This window comes from Oncorhynchus masou, chromosome 23 (genome assembly GCF_036934945.1).
Source record: "Oncorhynchus masou masou isolate Uvic2021 chromosome 23, UVic_Omas_1.1, whole genome shotgun sequence".
In the NCBI taxonomy this organism is placed as follows: Eukaryota; Metazoa; Chordata; class Actinopteri; order Salmoniformes; family Salmonidae; genus Oncorhynchus; species Oncorhynchus masou.
Window position 1 is genome coordinate 8,648,284 of NC_088234.1, and position 27,567 is coordinate 8,675,850.

The 27,567-nt window shown below is 43.0% G+C and overlaps 2 protein-coding genes across 3 annotated transcripts in view; both read left to right on the forward strand.

The window, feature by feature from the left end:
* The window catches only part of LOC135510246 (oocyte zinc finger protein XlCOF6-like), an 84,426-nt gene extending 69,350 nt beyond the window's left edge, over positions 1–15,076 (forward strand). Inside the window, exons 2-3 of one of the 2 annotated variants that reach the window (XM_064931046.1) lie at positions 4,570–5,019; positions 11,086–15,076. In XM_064931046.1, the coding sequence (XP_064787118.1) occupies positions 4,570–5,019; positions 11,086–12,896 (2,261 nt within the window). In that variant the 3' untranslated portion in view covers positions 12,897–15,076. The remainder of the gene's footprint in view (positions 1–4,569; positions 5,020–11,085) is intronic. The other variant, XM_064931045.1, reaches the window with a different exon arrangement.
* A 61-nt stretch (positions 15,077–15,137) lies between these two features.
* The window catches only part of LOC135511240 (uncharacterized), a 41,342-nt gene continuing 28,912 nt past the window's right edge, over positions 15,138–27,567 (forward strand). The window contains exons 1-3 of the mRNA XM_064932864.1: positions 15,138–17,289; positions 20,779–21,246; positions 26,164–27,515. Of these exons, the coding sequence (XP_064788936.1) occupies positions 17,124–17,289; positions 20,779–21,246; positions 26,164–27,515 (1,986 nt within the window). The 5' untranslated portion in view covers positions 15,138–17,123. The remainder of the gene's footprint in view (positions 17,290–20,778; positions 21,247–26,163; positions 27,516–27,567) is intronic.

Here is a 27,567-nt window from a genome sequence, read left to right on the forward strand (position 1 = left end):
GTAACAAAGTCTACCATCAGTAATACACTACGCCACCAGGGACTCAAATCCTGCAGTGCCAGACGTGTACCCCTGCTTAAGCCAGTACATATCCAGGCCCGTCTGAAGTTTGCTAGAGAGCATTTGGATGATCCAGAAGGTCAAATATAACTTTTTGGTAAAAACTCAACTCGTCATGTTTGGAGGACAAAGAATACTGAGTTGCAGCCAAAGAACACCATACCTACTGTGAAGCATGGGGGTGGAAACATCATGCTTTGGGGCTGTTTTTCTGCAAAGGGACCAGGATGACTGATCCGTGTAAAGGAAAGAATGGGTCCATGTATCATGAGATTTTGAGTGAAAACCTCCTTCCATCAGCAAGGGCATTTTTATTTTACCTTTAACTAGGCAAGTCAGTTAAGAGCAAATTCTTATTTTCAATGACAGCCTAGGAACAGTGGGCAACTCAGTATTCCTCTTCAGGGGCAGAATGACAGATTTGTACCTTGTCAGCTCAGGGATATGAACTTGCAACCTTTCGGTTACTAGTCCAACGCTCTAACCACTAGGCTACCCTGCTGCCCCAGATGATGAAATGTGGCTGGGTCTTTCAGAATGACAATGATCCCAAACACACCGCCCGGGCAACAAAGGAGCGGCTTCTTAAGAAGCATTTCAAGGTCCTGGAGTGGCCTAGCCAGTCTCCAGATCTCAACCCCATAGAAAATCTTTGGAGGGAGCTGAACGTCTGTGTTGCCCAGCAACAACCCCAAAACATCACTGCTCTAGAGGAGATCTGCATGGGCCAAAATAACAGCAACAGCATGTGAAAACCTTGTGAAGACTTACTTTTGACCTCTGTCATTGCCAACAAAGGGTATATAACAAAGTATTGAGATAAACTTTTGTTATTGACCAAATACTTTTTTTCCACCATAATTTGCAAATAAATTAATTAAAAATCCTACAACGTGATTTTCTGGATTTTTTCCCTCATTTTGTCTGTCATAGTTGATGCACAATTGGTGGCTGACTAAATACTTTTTGCCCCACATATATATATAATTTCTTGGTATCCAATTGTTTTAGTAGCTACTATCAATGAAGGTTGAAAGTCATGCGTCCTCTGATACACAACCAAGCCAAGCTGCACTGCTTCTTAACACAGCACGCATCCAACCCGGAAGCCAGCTGCACCAATGTGTCGGAGGAAACACTGTGCAACCGTGGTTGGTGCGCACTGCTCCTGGCCCGCCACGGGAGTCACTGGTGCGTGATGAGACAGGGAGATCCCTTCTCGGCCAAGCCCTCCCTAACCCAGACAACGCTAAGCCAATTGTGCGTCGCCCCATGGACCTCCCGGTTGCAGCTGCTTATGACGGAGCCTGGGCACGAACCCGGGGTCTCTGATGGCACGGCTGGTGCTGCGGTACAGCGCCCTTAGCCACTGCGCCACCCGGGAGGCCCTATATATATATTTTTTAATAACTTTCCTATATGAAAAAAGAACCATTGACATTCACTGTAGTGTTGAATGGAATCACAAAGGTAGAGACTAGTACTAGGTGGCATGGCCAAATTAATTAGGGCCAATTAATTAGGGCCGATTTCAAGTTTTCATAACAATTGATAATCGTCATTTTTGGACGCCGATTATATATATTTTTTAAAATCGGCATATTTAAAAGAAATTCATGTTAGCAGGCAATATTATTTGTCACTTCTCTTGCGTTCTGTGCAACAGAGTCGGGGTATATGCAGCAGTTTGGGCCGCCTGGCTCGTTGAGAACTTTGTGAAGACCATTTCTTCCTAACAAAGACCGTAACTAATTTTACATAATTATGACTTAACAATGAAGGTTGTAAAATGTAACATCAATATTTAGACTTAGAGTTGCCACCCGTTCTATAAAATACGGAACGGTTGTGTATTTCACTGAAAGAATAAACGTTAAAAATTATAGTTTCCGGATTTGACCATATTAATGACCTAAGGCTTGTATTTCTGTGTGTATTATATTATAATTAAGTCTATGATTTGATATTCGATGGAGCAGTCTGACTGAGCGATGGTAGGCAGCAGCAGGCTCGTAAGCATTCATTCAAACAGCACTTTCCTGCGTTTGCCAGCAGCTCTTCACAAGCACAGCGCTGTTTATGACTTCAAGCCTATCAACTCCTGAGATTAGGCTGGCAACACTATAGTGCCTATAAGAACATTCAATAGTCAAAGATATATGAAATACAAATGGTATAGAGAGAAATAGTCCTATAATTTATGTAATAACCACAACCTAAAATATTATTCATTGGGAATATTGAAGACTCATGTTAAAAGGAACCACCAGCTTTCATATGTTCTCATGTTCTGAGCAAGGAACTTAAACGTTAGCTTTCTTAGATAGCACATAATGCACTTTTACTTTCTTCTCCAACACTGTGGTTTTGCATTATTTAAACCAAATTGAACATGTTTCATTATTTATTTGAGACTAAATAGATTTTTATTTATGTATTATATTAAGTTAAAATAAAAGTGTTCATTCAGTATTGTTGTAATTGTCATTATTACAAATACCTGTATATATATTTATATTACCCCGTGTATATAAATCATCCGATTAAGCGCTATCGTTTTTTTTGGTCTTCCAATAATTGGTATCGGCGTTGAAAAATCATAGTCGGTTGACCTCTAGTCCATATTATAAACAGTCAGCTGATCGTCATGAAGCTACATTGACTCAGTACTGGTACCCTGTGTATAGAGCTATACTGGTACCCTGTGTATATAGCTATACTGGTACCCTGTGTATATAGCTATACTGGTACCCTGTGTATAGAGCTATACTGGTACCCTGTGTATAGAGCTATACTGGTACCCTGTGTATAGAGCTATACTGGTACCCTGTGTATAGAGCTATACTGGTACCCTGTGTATATAGCTATACTGGTACCCTGTGTATAGAGCTATACTGGTACCCTGTGTATAGAGCTATACTGGTACCCTGTGTATATAGCTATACTGGTACCCTGTGTATAGAGCTATACTGGTACCCTGTGTATAGAGCTATACTGGTACCCTGTGTATAGAGCTATACTGGTACCCTGTGTATAGAGCTATACTGGTACCCTGTGTATAGAGCTATACTGGTACCCTGTGTATATAGCTATACTGGTACCCTGTGTATAGAGCTATACTGGTACCCTGTGTATAGAGCTATACTGGTACCCTGTGTATATAGCTATACTGGTACCCTGTGTATAGAGCTATACTGGTACCCTGTGTATAGAGCTATACTGGTACCCTGTGTATAGAGCTATACTGGTACCCTGTGTATAGAGCTATACCGGTACCCTGTGTATATAGCTATACCGGTACCCTGTGTATATAGCTATACCGGTACCCTGTGTATAGAGCTATACCGGTACCCTGTGTATAGAGCTATACCGGTACCCTGTGTATATAGCTATACCGGTACCCTGTGTATAGAGCTATACCGGTACCCTGTGTATATAGCTATACCGGTACCCTGGGTATATATAGCTATACTGGTACCCTGTGTATATAGCTATACTGGTACCCTGTATATATAGCTATACTGGTACCCTGTGTATAGAGCTATACTGGTACCCTGTGTATATAGCTATACCGGTACCCTGTGTATAGAGCTATACCGGTACCCTGTGTATATAGCTATACTGGTACCCTGGGTATATATAGCTATACTGGTACCCTGTGTATATAGCTATACTGGTACCCTGTATATATAGCTATACTGGTACCCTGGGTATATATAGCTATACTGGTACCCTGTGTATATAGCTATACTGGTACCCTGTATATATAGCTATACTGGTACCCTGTATATATAGCTATACTGGTACCCTGTGTATAGAGCTATACTGGTACCCTGTGTATAGAGCTATACCGGTACCCTGTGTATAGAGCTATACCGGTACCCTGTGTATATAGCTATACTGGTACCCTGTGTATAGAGCTATACTGGTACCCTGTGTATATAGCTATACTGGTACCCTGTGTATAGAGCTATACTGGTACCCTGTGTATAGAGCTATACTGGTACCCTGTGTATAGAGCTATACTGGTACCCTGTGTATAGAGCTATACTGGTACCCTGTGTATATAGCTATACTGGTACCCTGTGTATAGAGCTATACTGGTACCCTGTGTATATAGCTATACTGGTACCCTGTGTATAGAGCTATACTGGTACCCCATGTATATGTGAGAGCCAGAAATCTTGCTTGTTAGTAGGTGACCAAATACTTATTTTCCACCATAATTTGCAAATAAATTCATTAAAAATCCTACAATGTGATTTTCAGGATTTTTTTTCTCATTTTGTCTGTCATAGTTGAAGTGTACATATGATGAAAATTACAGGCCTCTCTCATCTTTTTAAGTGGGAGAACTTGCACAATTGGTGGCTGACTAAATACGTTTTTGCCCCACTGTATATAAAAAATGTCTGAGTCAACAAAAGCATTTTGAAATGGCGTTGTGCACTCAAGCATGTCTAAAGTCTGTATATAGGTAACCTCTGCTCCTCCTCTCCTTCCCTCCAGACTCCCTGCAGCTCTCTGTCTCTGAAGAGGAGGTTCCCCCTGAGCATCAGCACTGTGAGCAGGAGTGGAGCCCCAGTCTGGGACAGAAGGACCCAGAGACCAAACAGATTAAAGAGGAACAGGAGGAAGTCAGGACCAGTCAGGAGGAAGAGCAGCTTCAAGGGTTCTTTGATGCCAAAGACTCCATATTCACTCCTTCCTGTGTGAAAAGTGAATGTGATCTGGAGAACCCATGTCAAGAAGCCGTACTAGCTGAACACCCAACTCTCAGTCCACTGAAAACATCTAAACTACAGTTGTTTCGTGTGTTTTTAAATGAATGTTTAACGGCGTCTGCTGCTGTGGAGATTTTTGGGGCGATTGAGAAAACTGTAGTGGAGTACCAGGAGGAGAATGATCTGCTACAGAGACTGCTGCGGAGGACACCAGAGATACAACTATGTAGAATAGGTTAGTATGTAGATCTACTGATAGTTCGATATAGTTCTACTCAATTAGTAAACTGTTTAGGCATTCAGTGGTCACCATTTTAAAAAATGTAAGCATTTTAATTTATTATTCATTTTTTACGTTGAGTGGATGATAATAGCCACGACATGTCAATGCTTGGACAGCCTAGGGTTTAATGGAAAGAGATTTCCATGTTAAGGGGGGGGGGTTTAATGGAAAGATATGTCCAGGTTTAGGGGGGACTATATGTCCCCTCCCCTGACTGTCACGAATGTTTAGTAAAATTATATTTCAACTTTCCCGGAAAGTTGATCTTTATTTTGCTTATTTTAATTAAATTTAATCTTTTCATTATTTATTTCTAACTCCAGTGCTACATGGGAGATATTCAACATCCCTTTTGATAGCTGAGGACGATGATTTGGTCAAGTGTTGAACGTTTTGTATCGACAAACAAGTTGATCCTTGATTGTGATAGTTTTGTAAACCTTGAACACTCAACTTAATTATCATCCAAAAATAACTTTACAAATTGCAAAATATACACTTACTGTTAGCTGTTTTAAAACAGATTTCCACAGAGTTTCTTCTTTGTATTCTCTCCCGAGTTTCCATTAGCGCAGGGAGTGTCGTAATTCAGGGCAACTCAAAACACCTCTGTGGTAATGTGTTATATTTGTCCAATTATTTTGCGGTGCACAGGAGGATGGTGGCACCTTAATTGGGGAGGATGGTAATGGCTGAAGTGGAATTAGTGGAATGTTAAAATAAATCATGGTTTCCATGGTTTCCATGATGTTTGATGCCAATTCCATCGGCTCCGTTCCGGACATTATTACGAGCCGTCCTCCCCTCTACAGACTCCTGCGGTATGGTGATATGAAAGTAAAGTTTCTAAGGTTTTCAAAATAGTTGTTATTAAAAACAGCCAGTTTCAGTCAGCTGATTCTAGTTATTCCTTCTGGTTAGTTCTAGTCAAGCAGCTGACGAGACCGGGCGCGCACGTGTGCCCTAGTGCACCATCGTGCGCATGTTGATTTTTGTCTATCCACATCAGACGCGATCAGGACTTGCTGGTTGAAATATAAAAATTAACTCTGAACCAACTGTATTAATTTGGGAACAGGTCGTAACACATGAAACATTCATGGACATTTAGCTAGCTAGCTAGCTTACTGTTTCTAGCTAATTTGTCCTGGAATATAAACATCGAGTTGTTATTTTAACTGAAATGCACAAGGTCCTTTTTTTCTGGATCTTTGTAGAATTTTGACCCATTTTTAGTCACACAAAATCGTGTTTTTCTCGACTCCGACAATTAATCCACAGATAAAAGGGGAAAGCTAATTAGTTTCTAGTAATCTCTCCTCCTTCAGTCTTCTAGTAATCTCTCCTCCTTCAGTCTTCTATTAATCTCTCCTCCTTCAGTCTTCTTTGTCTGTGTACTTTTAGCGGTTGGCAACCAATTTTAAAGTGTGTTAACATCACCAACTGGACTGGAATGTAGACCTCAGTTCATCTTTCAATCTCCGACGTGGGTATATGCTCTTAAAAACCAATGAGGAGATGGGAGAGGCGGGACTTGGAGTGCGTGAAGCGTAAAAATAGAACCAAGTTATATTGTAGCGCCTGGCTACGCAGATGCGCGAGAGCAGTTTGGATGAAATGATTGAATAACATTTATGTGTACATTTATTTTGCAACGCTCGTACACACAACGTGGGCAGTGTGGTCATCATGTTCGTCTGCCATAAGAAGACCACCAATTTCATTAAGTTCTTATTGGTCAAGGTCACACCAGTCAGTATTATGTAAGCCTATCAGCAGTCAATATTCCCAGGATGTTCATTGTAGGACCCCGGCAAGAGCATACCAAAAACAGTACAGTATGAAGATAGGCAGAAACTGCTTCACCAATAGAAATCCCCGATCACACTTGTAGGTGACGTTGGCTAGCTAAGCTCATGCGTAGACCCAATGGCGTGTTTCTAACGGTCATCTCGTGACGAACTGTGTCGGCCGTCAAATCAAAAGGCACTCCTTCGATATAAAGTTGTTTTTGACGAAAATTAAAACGTGTCAGTTAGTCACATTCACGAGGTTGGAGTAATAACATGTTCAACTACTTAAGACATTGGCTCCAATCTAGGTTGTGCCTTTAGATTTCAAGAAAATTAACAGCTAAGGAAGAATTTTTCACTTCTCTCATTGACTTCTCAAACCCCTGCTTGGTTTGTTTTGCAAGCGTTCCCAGAAGTCTTGTGATGTTGCGTCTCTGGGTTTAGAAACTCTGTGAGCATATCACAGACAGAAAGAGAAACCCAGACTAGTCGTTGGGCCTGTCCAGGGGTATCGTTGGACGGGGCCACAGTGTCCCCTGACCCACCCCTGTCTCATTCTCCAGTATCTATGCTAAAATAGTCTATGTGCCTTGGGGGCTAGGGTCAGTCTGTTATATCTGGTGTAATTCTCCTGTCTTATCTGGTATCCTGTGTGAATTTAAATACGCTCCCTCTAATTCCCTCTCCCTTTCCCTCCCGGAGGACCTGAGCCCTAGGGTCATGCCTCAGGACTACCTGACCTGATGACTCCTGGATGTCTCAGTCCACCTGGTCGTGCTGCTGCTCCAGTTTCAATTTTTCTTCCTGTGGCTAGGGAACCCTCACCTGTTCACCGGATGTTCTACCTTGTCCCAGACGTGCTGTTTTCGACTCTCGCACCTGATGTCTCTAACTCTGAATGATCGGCTATGAAAAGCCAACTGACATTTACTCCTGAGGTTGACCTGCTGCACCCTCAACAATCACTGTGATTATTATTTGACCCTGGTGGTCAGCAGTGAACGTTTGAACATCTTGAAGAACAATCTTATAGTTCTTATAGTCTCCCCCCGTCACAGACAGAAGAGGACTGGCCTCCCCTCAGAGCCTGGTTCCTCTCTAGGTTTCTAATCTCCACCCGGCACAGCCAGAAGAGGACTGGCCTCCCCTCAGAGCCTGGTCCCTCTCTAGGTTTCTAATCTCCAACTGGCACAGCCAGAAGAGGACTGGCCTCCCCTCAGAGCCTGGTCCCTCTCTAGGTTTCTAATCTCCACCCGGCACAGCCAGAAGAGGACTGGCCTCCCCTCAGAGCCTGGTTCCTTCTCTAGGTTTCTAATCTCCACCCGGCACAGCCAGAAGAGGACTGGCTTCCCCTCAGAGCCCGGTTCCTCTCTAGGTTTCTAATCTCCACCCGGCACTGCCAGAAGAGGACTGGCCTCCCCTCAGAGCCTGGTTCCTCTCTAGGTTTCTAATCTCCACCCGGCACAGCCAGAAGAGGACTGGCCTCCCCTCAGAGCCTGGTTCCTCTCTAGGTTTCTAATCTCCACCCGGCACAGCCAGAAGAGGACTGGCCTCCCCTCAGAGCCTGGTTCCTCTCTAGGTTTCTAATCTCCACCCGGCACAGCCAGAAGAGGACTGGCCTCCCCTCAGAGCCTGGTTCCTCTCTAGGTTTCTAATCTCCACCCGGCACAGCCAGAAGAGGACTGGCCTCCCCTCAGAGCATGGTTCCTCTCTAGGTTTCTAATCTCCACCCGGCACAGCCAGAAGAGGACTGGCCTCCCTCAGAGCCTGGTTCCTCTCTAGGTTTCTAATCTCCACCCGGCACAGCCAGAAGAGGACTGGCCTCCCCTCAGAGCCTGGTTCCTCTCTAGGTTTCTAATCTCCACCCGGCACAGCCAGAAGAGGACTGGCCTCCCCTCAGAGCCTGGTTCCTCTCTAAATTTCTTCCTAGGTTCCTGCCTTTCTAGGGAATTTTTCCTAGCCACTGTGCTACTACAGCTGCATGCTGTTTGTGGTTTTAGGCTGGGTTTCTGTATCAGCACTTTGTGACATCTGCTGATGTAAAAAGGGCTTTAAATACATTTGATTGATTGACTTCACAGAGGAGGCGTTCCCTAACGGAAATATGCAAATACATTCTACAACGCGCCAATAGGATCTCGCTAGCTCATGCTTGGCTCTGCCCGCCTGCTTGCTTGTTCTGACCCTATGCTTAATTTGCTCCCACTAGTGATGAGGAAACGAAGCATCCTTAAGGTTTTCCAGCCAATTGTGCCGAAAATAGGTAAATTATTCGAGGCTTTGATCAACCGTGTACAGTAGTGGCACCTGCTGGTGATTTTTTTTTTAGAGCAGCCAAATTATTAAAAAAAAATTGTTACCCCTTTTTCTTCCCAATTTCGTGGTATCCAATTGGTAGTTAGTCTTGTCCCATCGCTGCAACTCACATACGGACTTGGTAAAGGCGAAGGTCGAGAGCCGTGCGTCCTCCGAAACACAACCCAACGAAGTCTGCACTGCTTTTTGACACAATGCCCGCTTAACCCGTACACCTGGCTACCGTGTCAGCGTGCACTGCGCCCGGCCCGCCACAGGAGTCACTAGTGCGCGATGGTACAAGGACATCCCTGCCGGCCAAACCCTTCCCTAACCCGGGTGATGCTCGGCCAATTGTGCACCACCCCATGGATGTCCCGGTCGCGGTCTGCTGCGATAGAGCCTGGACTTGAACCAGGATCTCTGGTGACACAGCTACCACTGCAGTGTCTTGGACCACTGTGCCACTCGGGAGGCCTGTGCAGCCAAATTATTATCTATGACGTACCCGTAAGGTGTTCGCTGCGTAGCCTTTTTTTTCTTCCACCAAACCAATCACGTGGTTGTTCGATGAAACGAAGCTTCAGACGTCATTGATCACGTGCTTCTGATAAAGTGATACAAGCTGGAGCACACCGTTTCGAAGTACATGGCTTATGTCTCAATCACACAGTGTCATTGCACAAAATGTTACGCAGCATCATCTGGATATGTATTTAGCAAAAAGTTCAACATTCACCTTCTGCTGCCATTTCTGTCAAGCCATCTACTGCATACTATTTTACTAAACTTGATGGAAGTCAAGAAGATACTAACTAGTAGAAACTCTAGGTTACGTTGACAATGTTCACAATGTAAACAAAAGAAACGTGTAATTAGAGGATTATTTAGTACAGGGATCATCAACTATATTAATCCGCGGGCTGATATTTTTCTTGAGCAGATGGGAGCCGGAACATAATTGCAAATAATAACCCCAAACAGATTTGACTTAAAACGTAATCATTTCAGACTTTGTTTACATTTGTATATGATCACCTGTCTTTCTGTTATGAGTTGGAAATACTTGGGAACAGATTTGAATCACTTGGAGCTGATTTCCTGGTGTTTTTACAGTCTTCAATGTCCAACAAATCATTTACACAAAAAACTGGGGGGGGGGGGGTCAAATAAAACCACCAAATTCGACACAGTGGGCTGCCAGTTCGTGAACCCTGATTAAGTACAACCACTAGCAACAATATAAGAGTACTTGCTAAAAACTGGACCAAAGCTATTGTACTGACACATAACGGATGATTATGGTACAGTAGAGGGAATTAGAATAGCAAAGTTTTTCCCCTCGTTCTCAAAACAACACGCTCTGTGTCGCTGGTTAGAACGCGATGTTGCTGGCATTGTAACGCGACACTTATAGTGGATCTAAAGCGTTAGCTAGCTCACATACTCCCGTTAGCGTTAACATTTGTATTAAGAATGAATGGGCAGTTAGCACGCTGGCTAGCGATGTTAGCCGTTTCCTTCAATTAAACCCCCCTTAACCTGTGCATCTCTTCCCATTAAACCCTCATTAACCCGGACATCTCATCTCATTGAACCCTCCTTAACCCGGACATCTCTTCCCATTAAACCCTCATTAACCCGGACATCTCATCTCATTGAACCCTCCTTAACCCGGACATCTCTTCTCATTGAACCCTCCTTAACCCGGACATCTCTTCTCATTGAACACTCCTTAACCCGGACATCTCTTCTCATTGAACACTCCTTAACCCGGACATCTCTTCTCATTAAACCCTCATTAACCCGGACATCCACCTCATTCCTGTTCTGATCAGACATGAAATTGAATGTCATAGAGATCTATAATTCATGATTGATTCCAAATTCTGTTATAAATAACCTCTGCTCCTCCTCTCCTTCCCTCCAGACTCCCTGCAGCTCTCTGTCTCTGAAGAGGAGGTTCCCCCTGAGCAGCAGCACTGTGAGCAGGAGTGGAGCCCCAGTCTGGAACAGGAGGACCCAGAGACCAAACAGATTAAAGAGGAACAGGAGGAAGTCAGGACCAGTCAGGAAGAAGAGCAGCTTCAAGATCTGGAGCCTGATATCATAGAGTTCAATTTCACTCCTTCAGGTGTGAAAAGTGAATGTGATCAAGAGGACCCACTTTGGTCCTTGACTCTTCCCCAAACCCAGACTGTGGAGAACAGAGAGGGAGACTCTAAACCAGTGGATCTCAAATCTTTTGTCAATGTGACCCACTTAAATGGTCTTGACCTTCCAGATAATGACAGCAATACCTCAAGCCACAGTACAGCCGTAAGCAGCGACACAGTAGGACTTGACAGCAGCCCACCATTGGATCCCAGCCCACTATTGGAGAAACACTGTTCCACACTCAGCACCACGTCTAGAAGAACTCACCACTGCCGTGACTGTGGTGCAAAGTTTCCTTTGAAAGCTGACCTGCAGAGACATGTGACTCTCCCCAAGAAGAGACCCAGTGAATGTAGATTCTGCATAAAACGCTACAACTCCACCTGTAAACTGAAGGCCCATGTCCGACGCTGTCACAGTGGGAAACACTGCACATGCCCTGTTTGTGGAAAGACCTTCAAATACAAAGGCTATCTTTCCAAGCACTTAAGGATTCACACAGGAGAGAAACCATTCAACTGTGGTGACTGTGGGAAAAGTTTCACTCAGAAGGGGAACCTAACCGAACATGTACTAACTCACACAGGAGAGAAACCATTTAGCTGTGGTGACTGTGGGAAAAGCTTCAGTCTCAAGAAGACACTAACGGATCATATACGAACTCACACAGGAGAGAAACCATTCAGCTGTGGTGACTGTGGGAAAAGCTTCAATAAGAAGGGACACCTTTCCGTGCATCAACTGACTCACACAGGTGAGAAACCTTTTAGCTGTGGTGACTGTGGGAAAAGCTTCAGTCAGAAGGGGAATCTAAGCATTCATAAACTGACTCACATAGGAGAGAAACCTTTTAGCTGTGGAGAATGCGGGAAAAGCTTTGGGCTCAAGCGGCACCTAACCATGCATAAACTGACTCACACAGGAGAGAAACCATTTAGCTGTGGAGACTGTGGGAAAAGCTTTAATCGCAAGGAGGTCTTAACCATGCATATACGGACTCACACAGGAGAGAAACCATTTATCTGTGGTGACTGTGGGAGGAGCTTCAGGCATAAAGGGTCCCTTAAGATACACATATTGTCTCACACAGGAGAGAAACCATTTAGCTGTGGTGACTGTGGGAAAAGCTTCAATCAAAGGGGTAACCTAAACATGCATATACGGACTCACACCAGAGATAATTCATTTTGCTGTGGAGAATGTGGAAAAACCTTCAATCAGAGGGGGAACTTAACCACACATATACAAACTCACACCAGAGATAATTCATTTCGATGTGGTGACTGTGGGCAAAGCTTCAATGAGAAGGGGCACCTAACTGAACATATACGGACTCACACAGGAGAGAAACCATACAGGTGTGGTGACTGTGGGAAAAGTTTCATTCAGAAGGCGGACCTAAGGAGGCATATACTGACTCACACAGGAGAGAAACCACATGGCTGCTCCGTCTGTGGTAAAGGATTCACTCAGAAGTCTCATCTGCTGAGGCATGTGGATAAAGTCCACAAAGGAAAAAAAACAGGACAGAAACTGAAAGAGGAAAGAACATTAGGACAAATAGATTGTTGGTCAGGTAAGTGAATAAAAAGGCAGGATATGGATAAATCTCTTAGGAAGCAACAGCGATATGGCCCTCATCAAATATGCAGACGACATGGCTCTGGTTGCCTGCCTGGAGGTCAAGTCCATCTCCAGCTACAGTTCATTGACTGCCTCTTGACAATATCTCAGGAGCTCAGTTTGGGTCTCAACTTACTATTAGCGATGTCAGCTAACAGTTTTTAGATTGGAAGTTAGTCTAGTCTTTCTAACCTTAGTAGTCATCACTGCTGAATACCGACAGGGAATGTGCCCAGGGGCCCATATTAACATGGAATAAATCATTACGGCAGGGGGGTGGCAGGTAGCTTTGGGCCAGTAACCAAAAGGTTGCTAGATTGAATCCCTGAGCTGACAAGGCAGTTAACCCACTGTTCCTAGGCCATAATTTTTAATTTTACCTTTATTTAACCAGGCAAGTCAGTTAAGAACAGATTCTTATTTTCAATGACGGCCTAGGAACAGTGGATTCACTGCCTGTTCAGGGACCTTGTCAGCTCAGGGGTTTGAGCTCGCAACCTTCCGGTTACTAGTGCAACGCTCTAACCACTAGGCTACCCTGCCGCCCCAGTAATTGCAAATAAGAATTTGTTCTTAACCGACTAACCTTAAATAAATGTTAAATTAAAAATTACAAAATGTGTAGAATTGCAGGAAATTAATTCTTAAAACATACATTTCTCTTCACCATCAGAGGGGTACTCAAATGTTCTACCGCGAGGAGGACGGCACCCAAATCTCTCAGGGCCCCTAAAAGGCAGGAACCGGCCTTGGATTTACTTTTGTAAAACACATTTATATGGTTTGAATGATGATCAAACACTACAGATTAAGATTCCTTTATTGTCTAATTGTACAGTTCCAAATTCAACTCCTGCTTCCATGTCAACCCCTCCTAAAGAGATGCATTCAGAAACTATTCAGACCCCTTAACTTTTTACTTATCAATCTCCCCTACACACGATACCCCATAATGACAAAGCAAAAAAATATATATATATATTTTTTTTCTTAAATATTATAATTATTTTTGCAATTTCATTAAAAATAAAAAACAGATACCGTATTTACGCAAGTATTCAGACCCTTTGCTATGAGGAGACTCAAAATTGAGCTCAGGTGCATCCTGTTTCAATTGATCATCCTTGAGATGTTACTACAACTTGATTGGAGTCCACCTGTGGTAAATTCAATTGATTGGACATGATTTGGAAAGGCACACACCTGTCTATTTAAGGTCCCACAGATGACAGTGCATGTCAGAGCAAAAACCAAGCCATGAGGTCGAAGGAATTGTCCATAGAGCAATGAGACAGGATTGTGTCAAGGCACAGATCTGGGAAGGGTACAAAAACAAGTAGCAGCATTGAAGGTCCCCAAGAACACAGTGGCCTCCATCATTCTTAAATGGAATAAGTTTGGAACCACCAAGACTCTTCCTAGAGCTGGTCCCCTGGCCAGACTGAGAAATCGGGGGAGAAGGACCTTGAGGAGGTGACCAAGAACCCGATGGTCACTCTGACAGAGCTCCAGAGTTCCTCTGTGGAGATGGGAGAACCTTCCAGAAGGACAACCATCTCTGCAGCACTCCACCAATCAGGCCTTTATGGTAAAGTGGCCAGATGGAAGCCACTCCTCAGTAAAAGGCACACAACGGCCCGCTTGGAGTTTGCCAAAAGGCACCTAAAGGACTCTCAAACCATGAGAAACAAGATTCTGTGGTCTGATGAAACAGATATTGAACTCTTTGGCATGAATGTCAAGCGTCACGTCTGGAGGAAACCTGGAACCATCGCTACGGTGAAGCATGGTGGTGGCAGCATCATGCTGTGGGGATGTTTTTCAGAGGCAGGGACTGGGATCAAGGGAAAGATGAACGGAGCAAAATACAGAGAGATCCTTAATGAAAACTTAATCCAGAACGCTCACAATCTCAGACTGGGGCGAAGGTTCACCTTCCAACAGGACAACGACCCTAAGCACTCAGCCAAGATAACGCAGGGAGTGGCTTCGGGACAAGTCTCTAAATGTCCTTGAGTGGCCCAGCCAGAGCCCGGACTTGAACCCGATCGAACATCTCTAGAGAGACCTGAAAATATCTGTGCAGCGACGCTCCCCATCCAACCTGACAGAGCTTGAGAGGATCTGCAGAGAAGAATGGGAGAAACTCCCCAAATACAGGTGTGCAAAGCTTGTACCTATATATCCAAGAAGACTCAAAGGTGCTTCAACAAAGTACTGAGTATACTGAATACTTATGTAAATGTGATATTTCCATTTATTTGTAATCAATTCGCTAAAATGTCTAAAAAAACTGTTTTTGCTTTTTTTATTATGGGGTATTGTGATGTCACTATGGGGTATTGTGATGTCATTATGTGGTATTGTGATGTCATTATGGGTTATTGCGTGTAGATTGATGAGGGGAAAAAAGGATTTAATTCATTTTAGAACAAGGCTGTAACGTAACAATGTGGAAAAGACGAGGGTTCTGAATAATTTCTGAATGTATATAGGAGGTTGGAGCAGGGGGCTGCCATACTATGACTCCTGTGAAACAGTTGTTGTGGGGGGTTAAGGGCAGGACAGCAGGTATGGCATCTCGGATTTGATAGCAGCAACCACTCACTTCTTGGGATTGGAACCCTCCGTTTGCCTCTTAAACGCTAGGCTACCTACCGCCTGTTGATGGGCAGTATTGTAGAAAATAAGGCACTGGACCACAGCCATATATACTGAACAAAAATATAAATGCAGTGTTGTTTCATGCACTGAAATAAAATATCACAAATGTTCCATATGCACAAAAAGCTTATTTCTCCCTGTTACATCCCTGTTAGTGAGCATTTCTCCTTTGTCAATATAATCCACCCACCTGACAGGTGTGGCATATCAAGAAGCTGAATAAAACAGCACGATCATTACACAGGTGCACCTTATGCCAGGGACAAAAAGGCCACTTTAAAATATGCAGTTTTGTCACACAAAAACAATGCCACAGATGTCTCAAATTTTGCCAGATAATTAAAAGTTAAGCTGCCTCCAACGTTGTTTTTAGAGATTATGGCAATGAGTGCAACCGGCCTCAGAACAGGCAGACCATGTGTAACCATGCCAGCCCCGGACCTCCCTGTGGGAAACAGCTGCATATAAACAGCTGCATATTTTCAAGATATCATAGTGTCCACTACAAACAGGAAAACAATAGGCCTATAGCAAATGCAACACATCATTTTTCACATGTAAATAGCACTTTTCAGTAGTGCTCAAAGCATGTCATTCCATGAGGGAAGCATTTTCTTTTTCAACTCGAATAAATGTAATCAGATTACGTTATTGAGTTTGGGTAATCCAAAAGTTACACTACTGATTACAATTTTGGACAGGTAACTAGTAACTGTAACGGATTACATTTAGAAAGGAACCCACCCAACCCTGAGCATACGGTATAGATAATATCCACAAAGAGAGAAAAACAGACCACAGAAATAACGCCTTCAGTCAGAAGAATAAAAAGACAATGTTAACAACACTCTTAGGAAAGGAAAGTAACCCCAGACCATTCATATTGTGGGTCTCAGATAAATACATATACTGTACCATGGACTTAAAGTTGTAAAATATGTAAATAAAGTTTGATTTGATTTGAATGATGACATAATGATCAAACCTTACAGAGTATTGTAGGAAATTCACAGTTCTGCTGTTCAAAGTCTGTTGAATTTTTCCCTTCATTAGAAACAGCAATATCTGGTCATTTGATTTAGGTCAGGCTGATGTAATTGATACATGAAATGTAAAACAATTCCAGAAAAGGTATCCTTGCATTTATCCAAGAGTATTTCTCATAAATTCTGACCTAATGCTGCTCATTCATCATGTTGATTTAATTTTGTATGGAGTAATAATGAACTGTTGACTCCTGAGGAAGAATAGATTCTCCCAGATCATCCTATACTTATGATAACCACTATTTGTCTACATGGAGTCGTCGTTCTCCTTTACTACTGGGCTGCCTTGCACAGTAAATTCCCATTCAGCTGGCGGCGCTGTTGTGTTTCTGGGTTCGTCACCAACTAGAACGTCCCAAGATTCCTTGACTAGAACACGGAAGTAGGATTGGTAACGAGTTTTTATTGTTCCTTGTGTGCAGTAAAGAAAGACATACTTACTAAACTAAATAGGCTACCCATCTCTAATCTTATTAAAATGTCTAAACTACAGATGTTGTGTGTGTTTTTAAATGAGCGTTTATCCGCGGCTGCTGTGGATATTTTCGGGGCAGTTGAGAAAACGGTAGGAGAGTACCAGGAGGAGAATGATCGGCTACGGAGACTGCTGCGGAGGACACCAGAGATACAACTATCTAGAATAGGTTCGTATGTAGATACTGATAGCTAGCTATAGTTCTACTTTATTGATAAACTGTTAACTGATCACCACTTCATACACGTTTAAGAAGTTGTTTTTAGACCTACCGTGCATGGATAAAAACATTGTCATAAAAACCAAGTGATTTTAATTTATAAATAAAAAAATTATAGCTTCTCTTCAATTACTGAGAAGTAATTGAAAATGGATTCTAGTTTTTAATTATTGAATTGGCATTATAGTTAACCTAGTCTTGAATTTACTGTCTTAAATTCAAATAATTGACCCAAACCCTGATGTCTAAAGCCTGTATAGAGTCCCACAGTGGGGGTGTAATAATAACCATAAAACCTAGCGCTTATACAGGGTTCCAATCGTTTTCCTACCATTCATTTTTCCCATAGGGGATTTTAGAACACAACATTTGGACTGTGTTTCATGTTGGCTTACCTCGGTGTGACGGTTTGATAACCATGTACATATCTCTCAGACAAGGTGACTTTTAGCAACATTTTCTTCGGTGGCGGTCGGTGCTGTTTTTTTATGAGCACGGCCTTATTTCTATTAGCATATTTGATGACTGTCATTCATATTCCATTCGCCCAGCTCAATGTAACATTGATAGGTTTAGGTTACTACATGATATTCACATTTTCCCTATAGCCATCATGAGGTTGCTACAACCTAGCATATGAATGAAAGTTTAAAACATAGATGCATGCACAGGTTGAGAAACATTTTAGGTGACAGACAGCGACACATTTAATACTGCCATGCAGACTCTTGCCTGCATCTAACTGATCTAGGGTGTAATTACTAATCCAACAGTTGGATCGCCATATCCAGCTAGCTAACATGGCATCCATTTTTGTTTGAGTAGGCTAAACTAGCTAGCTGCATTCGCTAGCTAACATAGCATCCATTTTTGTTTGAGTACAGTAAACCGACAGCGAACATAGCATCCATTTTTATTTGAGTAGGCTAGCTGCATAGCATCAATTTTTGTTGGAGTAGGCTAAACTAGCTAGCTGCATTCGCTAGCTAACATAGTATCCATTTCTGTTTGAGTAGGCTAAACTAGCTAGCTGCATTCACTAGCTAACATAGCATCAATTTTTGTTTGAGTAGGCTAAACTAGCTAGCTGCATTCGCTAGCTAACATAGCATCCATTTCTGTTTGAGTAGGCTAAACTAGCTAGCTGCATTCGCTAGCTAACATAGCATCCATTTTTGTTTGAGTACAGTAAACCGACAGCTAACATAGCATCCATTTTTATTTGAGTAGGCTAGCTGCATTTGCTAGCTAACATAGCATCCATTTTTGATTGAGTAGGCTAAACTAGCTAGCTGCATTCGCTAGCTAACATAGCATCCATTTCTGTTTGAGTAGGCTAAACTAGCTAGCTGCATTCGCTAGCTAACATAGCATCCATTTTTGTTTGAGTACAGTAAACCGACAGCTAACATAGCATCCATTTTTATTTGAGTAGTCTAGCTGCATTCACTAGCTAACATAGCATCCATTTCTGTTTGGGTAGGCTAAACTAGCTAGCTGCATTCGCTAGCTAACATAGCATCCATTTTTGTTTGAGTAGGCTAAACTAGCTAGCTGCATTCGCTAGCTAACATAGCATCCATTTTTGTTTGAGTACAGTAAACCAACAGCTAACATAGCATCCATTTTTATTTGAGTAGGCTAGCTGCATAGCATCAATTTTTGTTGGAGTAGGCTAAACTAGCTAGCTGCATTCGCTAGCTAACATAGCATCCATTTCTGTTTGAGTAGGCTAACCTAGCTAGCTGCATTCACTAGCTAACATAGCATCAATTTTTGTTTGAGTAGGCTAAACTAGCTAGCTGCATTCGCTAGCTAAGTAAGTGAAAGTGTTAAAAAAATGAATTATAGCTTTCTCTCGCTCTTCATTTAAGAAATTAATTCATTCAAAAGTGATCAACTATTGTCTTTCTCTCTAAGTCAACTACTCACCACATGCATGTTATGCAGTGCAGTGCTAGCTAGCTGTAGCTTATGCTTTTAGTACTAGTTTAATTCTCTGATCCTATGATTGTGTGGACAACATGTCAGTTCATGCTGCAAGAGCTCTGATAGGTTGGAGGATGTCGTCTCAAAGTTGTCATAATTACTGTGTAAGTCTATAGAAAAGGGGGATGAGAACCATGAGCCTCCTAGGTTTTGTATTGAAGTCAATATACCCAGAGGAGGATGGAAGCTAGCTGTCCTCTGGCTACATCTTGGTGCTACCCTACAGAGTACTGCTGAGGCTACTGTAGACCTTCATTGCAAAACTGTGTGTTTTAATCAATTATTTGGTGACGTCAATATATTTAGTATAGTTATATCTAAGAAGGATAACTTTTTTTTTTTTAAATGGGGGAAAAAAATGAAAATGAAATTTGCTGTGGACGATGCCCCCTCCCTTCCACTGATTTTTGGCTTTATTTACTCTGATTCGAAAATGCTAAGTAGATATCATGGAAACTACAAATCCCTGCAGCGCCTGCTCATCATATTTGGTAACAGGTATTTTGTCAATTAAACATTTGCACAAGACAGTTCACAGAATGTTCAATTTAAGGAAATGTTTCCAATGTTTTCAGTACTACATTTTAGACAACATTAGATAGTAAATCCAGAGATTTTTACCTTTGCCTCGATTCGGCAGTCTCATGCAGATCATCATGGCATTTGTAGTTCTTTTTGATAGCCACATTAGCAGCTAATTAGGATTTCATTTTGGGGAAGTAAATATAGGCGAATATATGAATAAAAGTCACCTTGTCCTAGAGAGATTTACACGGTTATCAAAACGTCACGTAAGCCTCCTTATTTTAAGTCATTGTAAAGGGTAGGCCTCCTTATTTTAAGTAATTGTAAAGGGTAGGCCTCCTTATTTTAAGTCATTGTAAAGGGTGAGACTCCTTATTTTAAGTCATTGTAAAGGGTTAGACTCCTTATTTTAAGTCATTGTAAAGGGTAAGCCTACACAAAATCCCATATGGGAAATAGTTGAAAAACGTTTAGAACCATTTCCCTGTTTGACCATTTTATGGTTATGACTTATACTGTGGTAACCTGGTATTTTAATAGGATTCCCATTAGCTGTTGCAAAAGCCTGGGGTCCAAGTGAAACATAACTTCCAGAACATTAATAGACAAGAACAGCTCAAGGACAGAACTACAGAAAACATTTTTTTTAAAGGCACACGTAGCCTACATCAATATATCGATACATACACACAAAATATCTAGGTCAAGTAGGGGAGAGACACGTTGTGAGGTGTTGCTTTCTGTTTCTAAAACAGGTTTGCTGTTCACTTGAGAAATTTGCGATGGAACGGAGTTCAATGCAACAATGCCTCTTTATAATGCTGATCGCTTTCTTGAATTTGTTCTGGATTTGGGGACTGTGGTAACCTCTGTATCCAGGCTGTATAGCTGGGTAACCTCTGCTCCTCCTCTCCTTCCCTCCAGAATCCCTGCAGCCCTCTGTCTCTGAAGAGGAGGTTCCCCCTGAGCAGCAGCACTGTGAGCAGGAGTGGAGCCCCAGTCTGGGACAGAAGGACCCAGAGACCAAACAGATTAAAGAGGAACAGGAGGAAGTCAGGACCAGTCAGGAGGAAGAGCAGCTTCAAGGGGTGGAGCCTGATATCATAGAGTTCATATTTACTCCTCCTATTGTGAAAAGTGAATGTGATCTGGAGGACCCACGTCAAGATCCCATACTTGCTGAACACCCAACTCTCCTGAAAATGTCTAAACTACAGTCATTTCAAGATTTTTTAAATGAGCGTTTAACGGCGTTTGCTGCTGTGGAGATTTCTGGGGCATTTGCGAAAGCAGTAGCGGAGTACCAGGAAGAGAATGATCTGCTACGGAGACTGCTGCGGATCACACCGGAGATTAAACTTTGTAGAATGGGTTCGTATGTAGATCTACTAGGTTCGTATGTAGACGTACTGACAGCTAGCTGTACATGGATAAAAACATGTCTGTGTCACGAAAACCAGGAAGTTATTTGAAAGTTTGAAAATAGGTTCTAGAATTTACTGACTTTTTAGAAACAGAAAAAAAATAAACAGATGCGCATTTCTTACATTTTATCTTTCGGTCGTTCAACCTTCATCAGAGCAAATCTCCCCAAACAGTGGGACAGATGAGGCCACTAAGGCTGCGTTTATACAGGCAGACCAATTCTGTCCCCTCCACCAATCATATATCTTTTCACTGCAGATAATTTTCAGTGCTGATCTGATTGGTCAGTTAATGGGAAAGAGATTAGACTTGGGCAGCCTTAGCAGCCAGAGATAATTACAGACACCTGTGTAATCTAAACTCACCCAAAGGGCCACTCGGTGTCATATTAGACAGAACAGAACATATAGATGTAATTCTACAAATACAAAATGAGGTGTTTGTATCAGGAACCCATCATCTCAGACAGAACAATACAGACGACAATCTGCAACAAAAAGAAAGATGAGGTAAACACACAACACCTCAGTGCTTTCAGGAAATATTCAGACCGCTTGACTTTTTCCACATTTTGTTACGTTAGAGCCTTATTCTAAAGTGGATTAAATAGTTTTTTCCTCATCAATCTACACACAATACCCCATAATGACATCACAATACCCCATAATGACTTCACAATACCCCATAATGACTTCACAATACCCCATAATGACATCACAATACCCCATAATGACTACAATACCCCATAATGACTTCACAATACCCCATAATGACTTCACAATACCCCATAATGACATCACAATACCCCATAATGACAAATTAGAAAGATGTTTTTAGATTTGCTTTTGCATATCTCATTTACATAAGTATTCAGACCCTTTACTCAGTACTTTGTTGAAGCACCTTTGGCAGCAATTACAGCCTCGAGTCTTGGGTATGACACTACAAGCTTGTCACACTTGTATTTGGGGAGTTTCTCCCATTCTTCTCTGCAGATCCTCTCAAGCTCTGTCTGGTTGGATGGGGAGCTTTGCTGCACAGCTATTTTTAGGTCTCTCCAGAGATGTTAGATCGGGTTCAAGTCCGGGCTCTGGCTGGGCCACTCAAGGACATTCAGAGACTTGTCCCGAAGCCACTCCTGCGTTGTCTTGGCTGTGTGCTTAGGGTTTTAGTCATGTTAAAACCTTCGCCCCCTTTCTGAGGTCCTGAGCGCTCTGGAGCAGGTTTTCATCAAGGATCTCACTGTACTTCAAATCACATTGTATTTGTCGCATCCACATTTAGCAGATGTTACTGTGAGTGTATTGAAATGCTTGTGTTCCGAGCTCCAACTGTGCAGTAATATCTAACAATTCACAAATCTAAAAAGTAAAAGAATGGAATTAAGAAATATATAAATATTATGATGAGTGGTTGCTAGGACGATCAGCTGTCCGTCCTGTCTCCCTGTAGTGCTGTCTTAGGCGTCTCACAGTACAAACATTGCAATTTATTGCCCTGGCCACATCTGTAGTCCTCATGCCTCCTTTCAGCATGCCTAAGGCACGTTCACACAGATGAGCAGGGACCCAGGGCATCTTTATTTTGGTGTTTTTCAGAGTCCGTAGAAAGGCCTCTTTAGTGTCCTAAGTTTGCATAACTGTGACCTTAATTGCCTACCGTCTGTAAGCTGTTAGTGTCTTAACGACCGTTCCACAGGTGCATGTTCATTAATTGTTCATGGTTCATTGGGAAACGGTGTTTAAACCCTTTACAATGAAGATCTGTAATTTGGATTTTTACGAATTACCTTTGAAAGACAGGGTCCTGATAAAGGGATGTTATTTATATATAGTTTTTAAATAATTGGGTTGTAGCTGGGTAGTGATGGCTATTTAACAGTCTGATGGCCTTGAGATAGAAGCTGTTTTTCAGTGTCTCGGTCCCAGCTTTGATGCACCTGTACTGACCTCGCCTTCTGGATGATAGCGGGGAGAACAGGCAGTGGCTCGCTCGGGTGGTTGTTGTCCTTGATCATCTTCCTGGGACATCGGGTGCTGTAGGTGTCCTGGAGGGCAGGCATTGTGCCCCCGGGGATGTGTTTGGCATACCGCTTCACCCTCTGGAGAGCCCTGCAGTTGCGGGCGGTGCAGTTGCCGTACCAGGCGGTGATACAGCCTGACAGGATGCTCTCAATTGTACATCTGTCAAAGTTTCTGAGGGTCTTAGGGGCCAAGCCCCCCGTTGTGCCTTCTTCACCACACTGTCTGTGTGGGTGGACCATTTCAGTTTGTCAGTGGTGTGTATGCAGAGCAACTTGAAGCTTTCCACCTTCTCCACTGCTGTCCTGTCGATGTGGATTGGGGCTCCCTCTGCTGTTTCCTAAAGTCCACGATCAGCTTTGTTTTGTTGACGTTGAGGGAAGGTTATTTTCCTGACACCACTCTGCCAGGGCCTCACCTCCTCCCTGTAGTCCGTCTTGTCATTGTTGGTAATCAGGCCCACCACCGCTGTGTCGTCTGGAAACTTGATGATTGTTGGAGGCGTAAAGTCTATATCCAGAAGGGTTGTCTCCTCCTCTTGGAGACACTTCCTTTTGGAATTGAAGAGAAGACACGCTGTTAGAGCACCGGACAAAGAGACAAGCAACAAGGTTATTTTCATCCTTGCTTCAGCTCTGTTTCAAGCATCTGGATGTCTGGCCCAGGTACATGTTGTCACAAACACAGCGTAGGATGGAAATCACATGTCATGTGACCACGTCCCTAACACAACCTCTTTTCCAGACCTAGAGTGTCTGAACGCTGACGTTTTTACCAGGGACCTCAACATACAATACATCCTCATTCAGTCCTAACGGCCTGGATACAGAGGTTTTTACCAGGGACCTCAACATACAATACATCCTCATTCAGTCCTAACGGCCTGGATACAGAGGTTTTTTACCAGGGACCTCAACATACAATACATCCTCATTCAGTCCTAACAGCTGCAGGGTATCAAGTAGAGCTGGGTGATATGGCCTAAAAATATCTACATTTTTTTCAGAGGTTTGGGTGATTCACAATAAATGTCGACTTCTTTTTTTCTCTCCAAACAAATAAAAAAGGTCAAGACATTCTTTATTGAATTTTCTTAAAATAAAAAATTAGCGCTCACGGCCTATTTGTGCAAAACAAATGAACACACCCACTCGTTTATTCTATTGTTTAGGAATGTTTGACCACTTGCTGTTTGAATATGTAGTTTATATATAATCATTTGGTTGAATGTGTTAATTTGTTGTTATAATTAAAACAGCCTGTGATTCTTTGCTATTGGATTGGCAGAACGACACAACTACTAACACATTAGCCTACAGCTGGCCTGAACATCACTATTTTGAATGCACTTTAATTATCCGATGTCACACATACCGATGGCGAGGTGAAGCCTGTGACCAAAGCACTGCAGGCTGGTCCAGTTGTTCAAGCGCAATGCTTTTATCATGTTGCTCCCGCTGTCAGGCTCATCTTCCACGATGCCAGAGAGTCTTTGAGACCCGGGGCTATTACTTCACCCGTAGGATCATCAGGGAAGTAAGACGTCTGGAGGCAGACATTTTGCAATTTCCAGTAGTCATTTATGTAGTGGACTGTCAAACTTAGGTACAGAGTTTCTGACGTTCTGCTCGACCATAGATCGGCTGAGGTGGAAAAATAAGAAACACTAGCCAGCTTCTCTGTCACTCTTTCGCGGGTAGCAGTGTATAATCACGGCAGGGCTTCTTCAGTGAAATACTTGCGGCTTGGCAGCTGATATTTGTGGTCAACTGTGTTACCTAGCAGCTTTTTAAAGCCTGTCTTTTCTGCTGTAAAGACATCTTTCGCGTAGTAATAGGTCACTGCATGCGTTATCTCCTTCCAACTCAAACCGTTCTTGTCATAAGAGATAACATTTGAAAGGGATGCGGTGATGGTAGTTCGTCTTTTAGCAGACGTTATTCCCGCATTCCTCCCATTCCACCGCGTGTTTCAGTTGAAGGGGTTGGTTGTGCTGCTGCTCGTCGTCTTTCGACACATTTTTACACAGGACATTCGTTTGCTGAACATCAGACCTCTTAAACCCGAACCTCTTCCATATTACTGAAAAAACATTGCTGCCCTTTTGGGGGATGATTTTATCGCTCCACTTCTCCGGCCTGGTTACAATTTGTGAAAGGCTGTTTCGGGTTGTGATTGGTGGATAACCTCTGTGCACGTCGTGTCATGCAATTGGGACATGATTGGGCTGACAGAGAAGAGACGGTGAGATGCTGCATTTGCAAAACGTTACAACATTACAACAGAACCTCGATTCTTGCGATACAGGCATTTTACATATCACGCTAAAATATATTTGAAAAACTCAATATAGGTAGGTAACCTCTGTATCCAGGCTGTTCTAGCAGGGTAACCTCTGTATCCAGGCTGTATAGCAGGGTAACCTCTGTATCCAGGCTGTTCTAGCAGGGTAACCTCTGTATCCAGGCTGTATAGCTGGGTAACCTCTGTATCCAGGCTGTATAGCTGGGTAACCTCTGTATCCAGGCTGTATAGCTGGGTAACCTCTGTATCCAGGCTGTATAGCTGGGTAACCTCTGTATCCAGGCTGTATAGCAGGGTAACCTCTGTATCCAGGCTGTATAGCAGGGTAACCTCTGTATCCAGGCTGTATAGCAGGGTAACCTCTGTAACCAGGCTGTATAGGTAACCTCTGTATCCAGGTTGTATAGCAGGGTAACCTCTGTATCCAGACTGTATAGCAGGGTATCCTCTGTATCCAGGTTGTATAGCAGGGTAACCTCTGTATCCAGGCAGTATAGCTGGGTAACCTCTGAATCCAGGCTGTATAGGTAACCTCTGCTCCTTCTCTCCTTCCCTCCAGAATCCCTGCAGCTCTCTGTCTCTGAAGAGGAGGTTCCCCCTGAGCAGCAGCACTGTGAGCAGGAGTGGAGCCCCAGTCTGGGACAGAAGAACCCAGAGACCAAACAGATTAAAGAGGAACAGGAGGAAGTCAGGACCAGTCAGGAGGAAGAGCAGCTTCAAGGTCTAGAGCCTGATATCATGAAGTTCATATTCACTCCTTCCTGTGTGAAAAGTGAATGTGATCTGGAGGACCCACTTTGGTCCTTGACTCTTCCCCAAACCCAGACTGTGGAGAACAGAGAGAGAGACTCTAAACCAGTGGATCTCAAACCTTTTGTCACTGTGAACCACATTAAGGGTCTCAACATTCCCTGTGACCCTCCAGATAATCAAAATAATGCCTCCAGACGCAGCTCAGCCGTAAGCAGCTACACAGTAGAACTTGACAGTAGTCCACCATTGGATCCCAGTCCACCATTTGAAAAACACTGTTCCAAACCCAGCACCACATCTAGAAGAACTCACCACTGCCGTGACTGTGGTGAAACATTTGCTAAAAAAGCTGACCTGAAGAGACATGTGACTCTCACCAAGAACAGACCCAGTGAATGTCGGTTCTGCAAGAAAAGTTTCAACTCCACCTGTAAACTGAAGGCCCATGTCCGACTCTGTCACAGTGGGAAACCCTGTGTCTGCCCTGTTTGTGGAATGACCTTCAAACAAAAAGGAGCTCTGTCCAATCACATGAGAATTCACACAGGAGAGAAACCATTTAGCTGCAGTGACTGTGGGAAAAGCTTCAATCGGAAGATGAGCCTAACTGAACATAAACTGACTCACACAGGAGAGAAACCATTTAGCTGTGGTGACTGTGGGAAAAGCTTCAATCGGATGGGGCACCTAAACATGCACAAAGTGACTCACACAGGAGAGAAACCATTTAGCTGTGTTGATTGCGGGAAAAGCTTCAATCGAAAGGGGCACCTAACCATGCACAAACTGATTCACACAGGAGAGAAACCATTTAGCTGTGATGACTGTGGGAAAAGCTTCAATCGGAAGGGGCACCTAACCATGCACAATCTGACTCACACAGGAGAGAAACCATTTACCTGTGGTGACTGTGGGAAAAGCTTCAATCGGAAGGGGCACCTAACCATGCACAAAGTGACTCACACAGGAGAGAAAGCATTTAGCTGTTGTGACTGTGGGAAAAGCTTCAATCAGAAAGGGGACCTAAGGAGGCACAAACTAATTCACACAGGAGAGAAACACCATGGCTGCTCAGTCTGTGGTAAAAGATTCACTCAGAAGACGAATCTGCTGAGGCATGTGGATAAAGTCCACAAAGGAAAGAAACAGGACAGAAACTGAAAGAAGAAAGGACATTAGGACAAATAGATTGTCTGTCAGGCTGTATCAC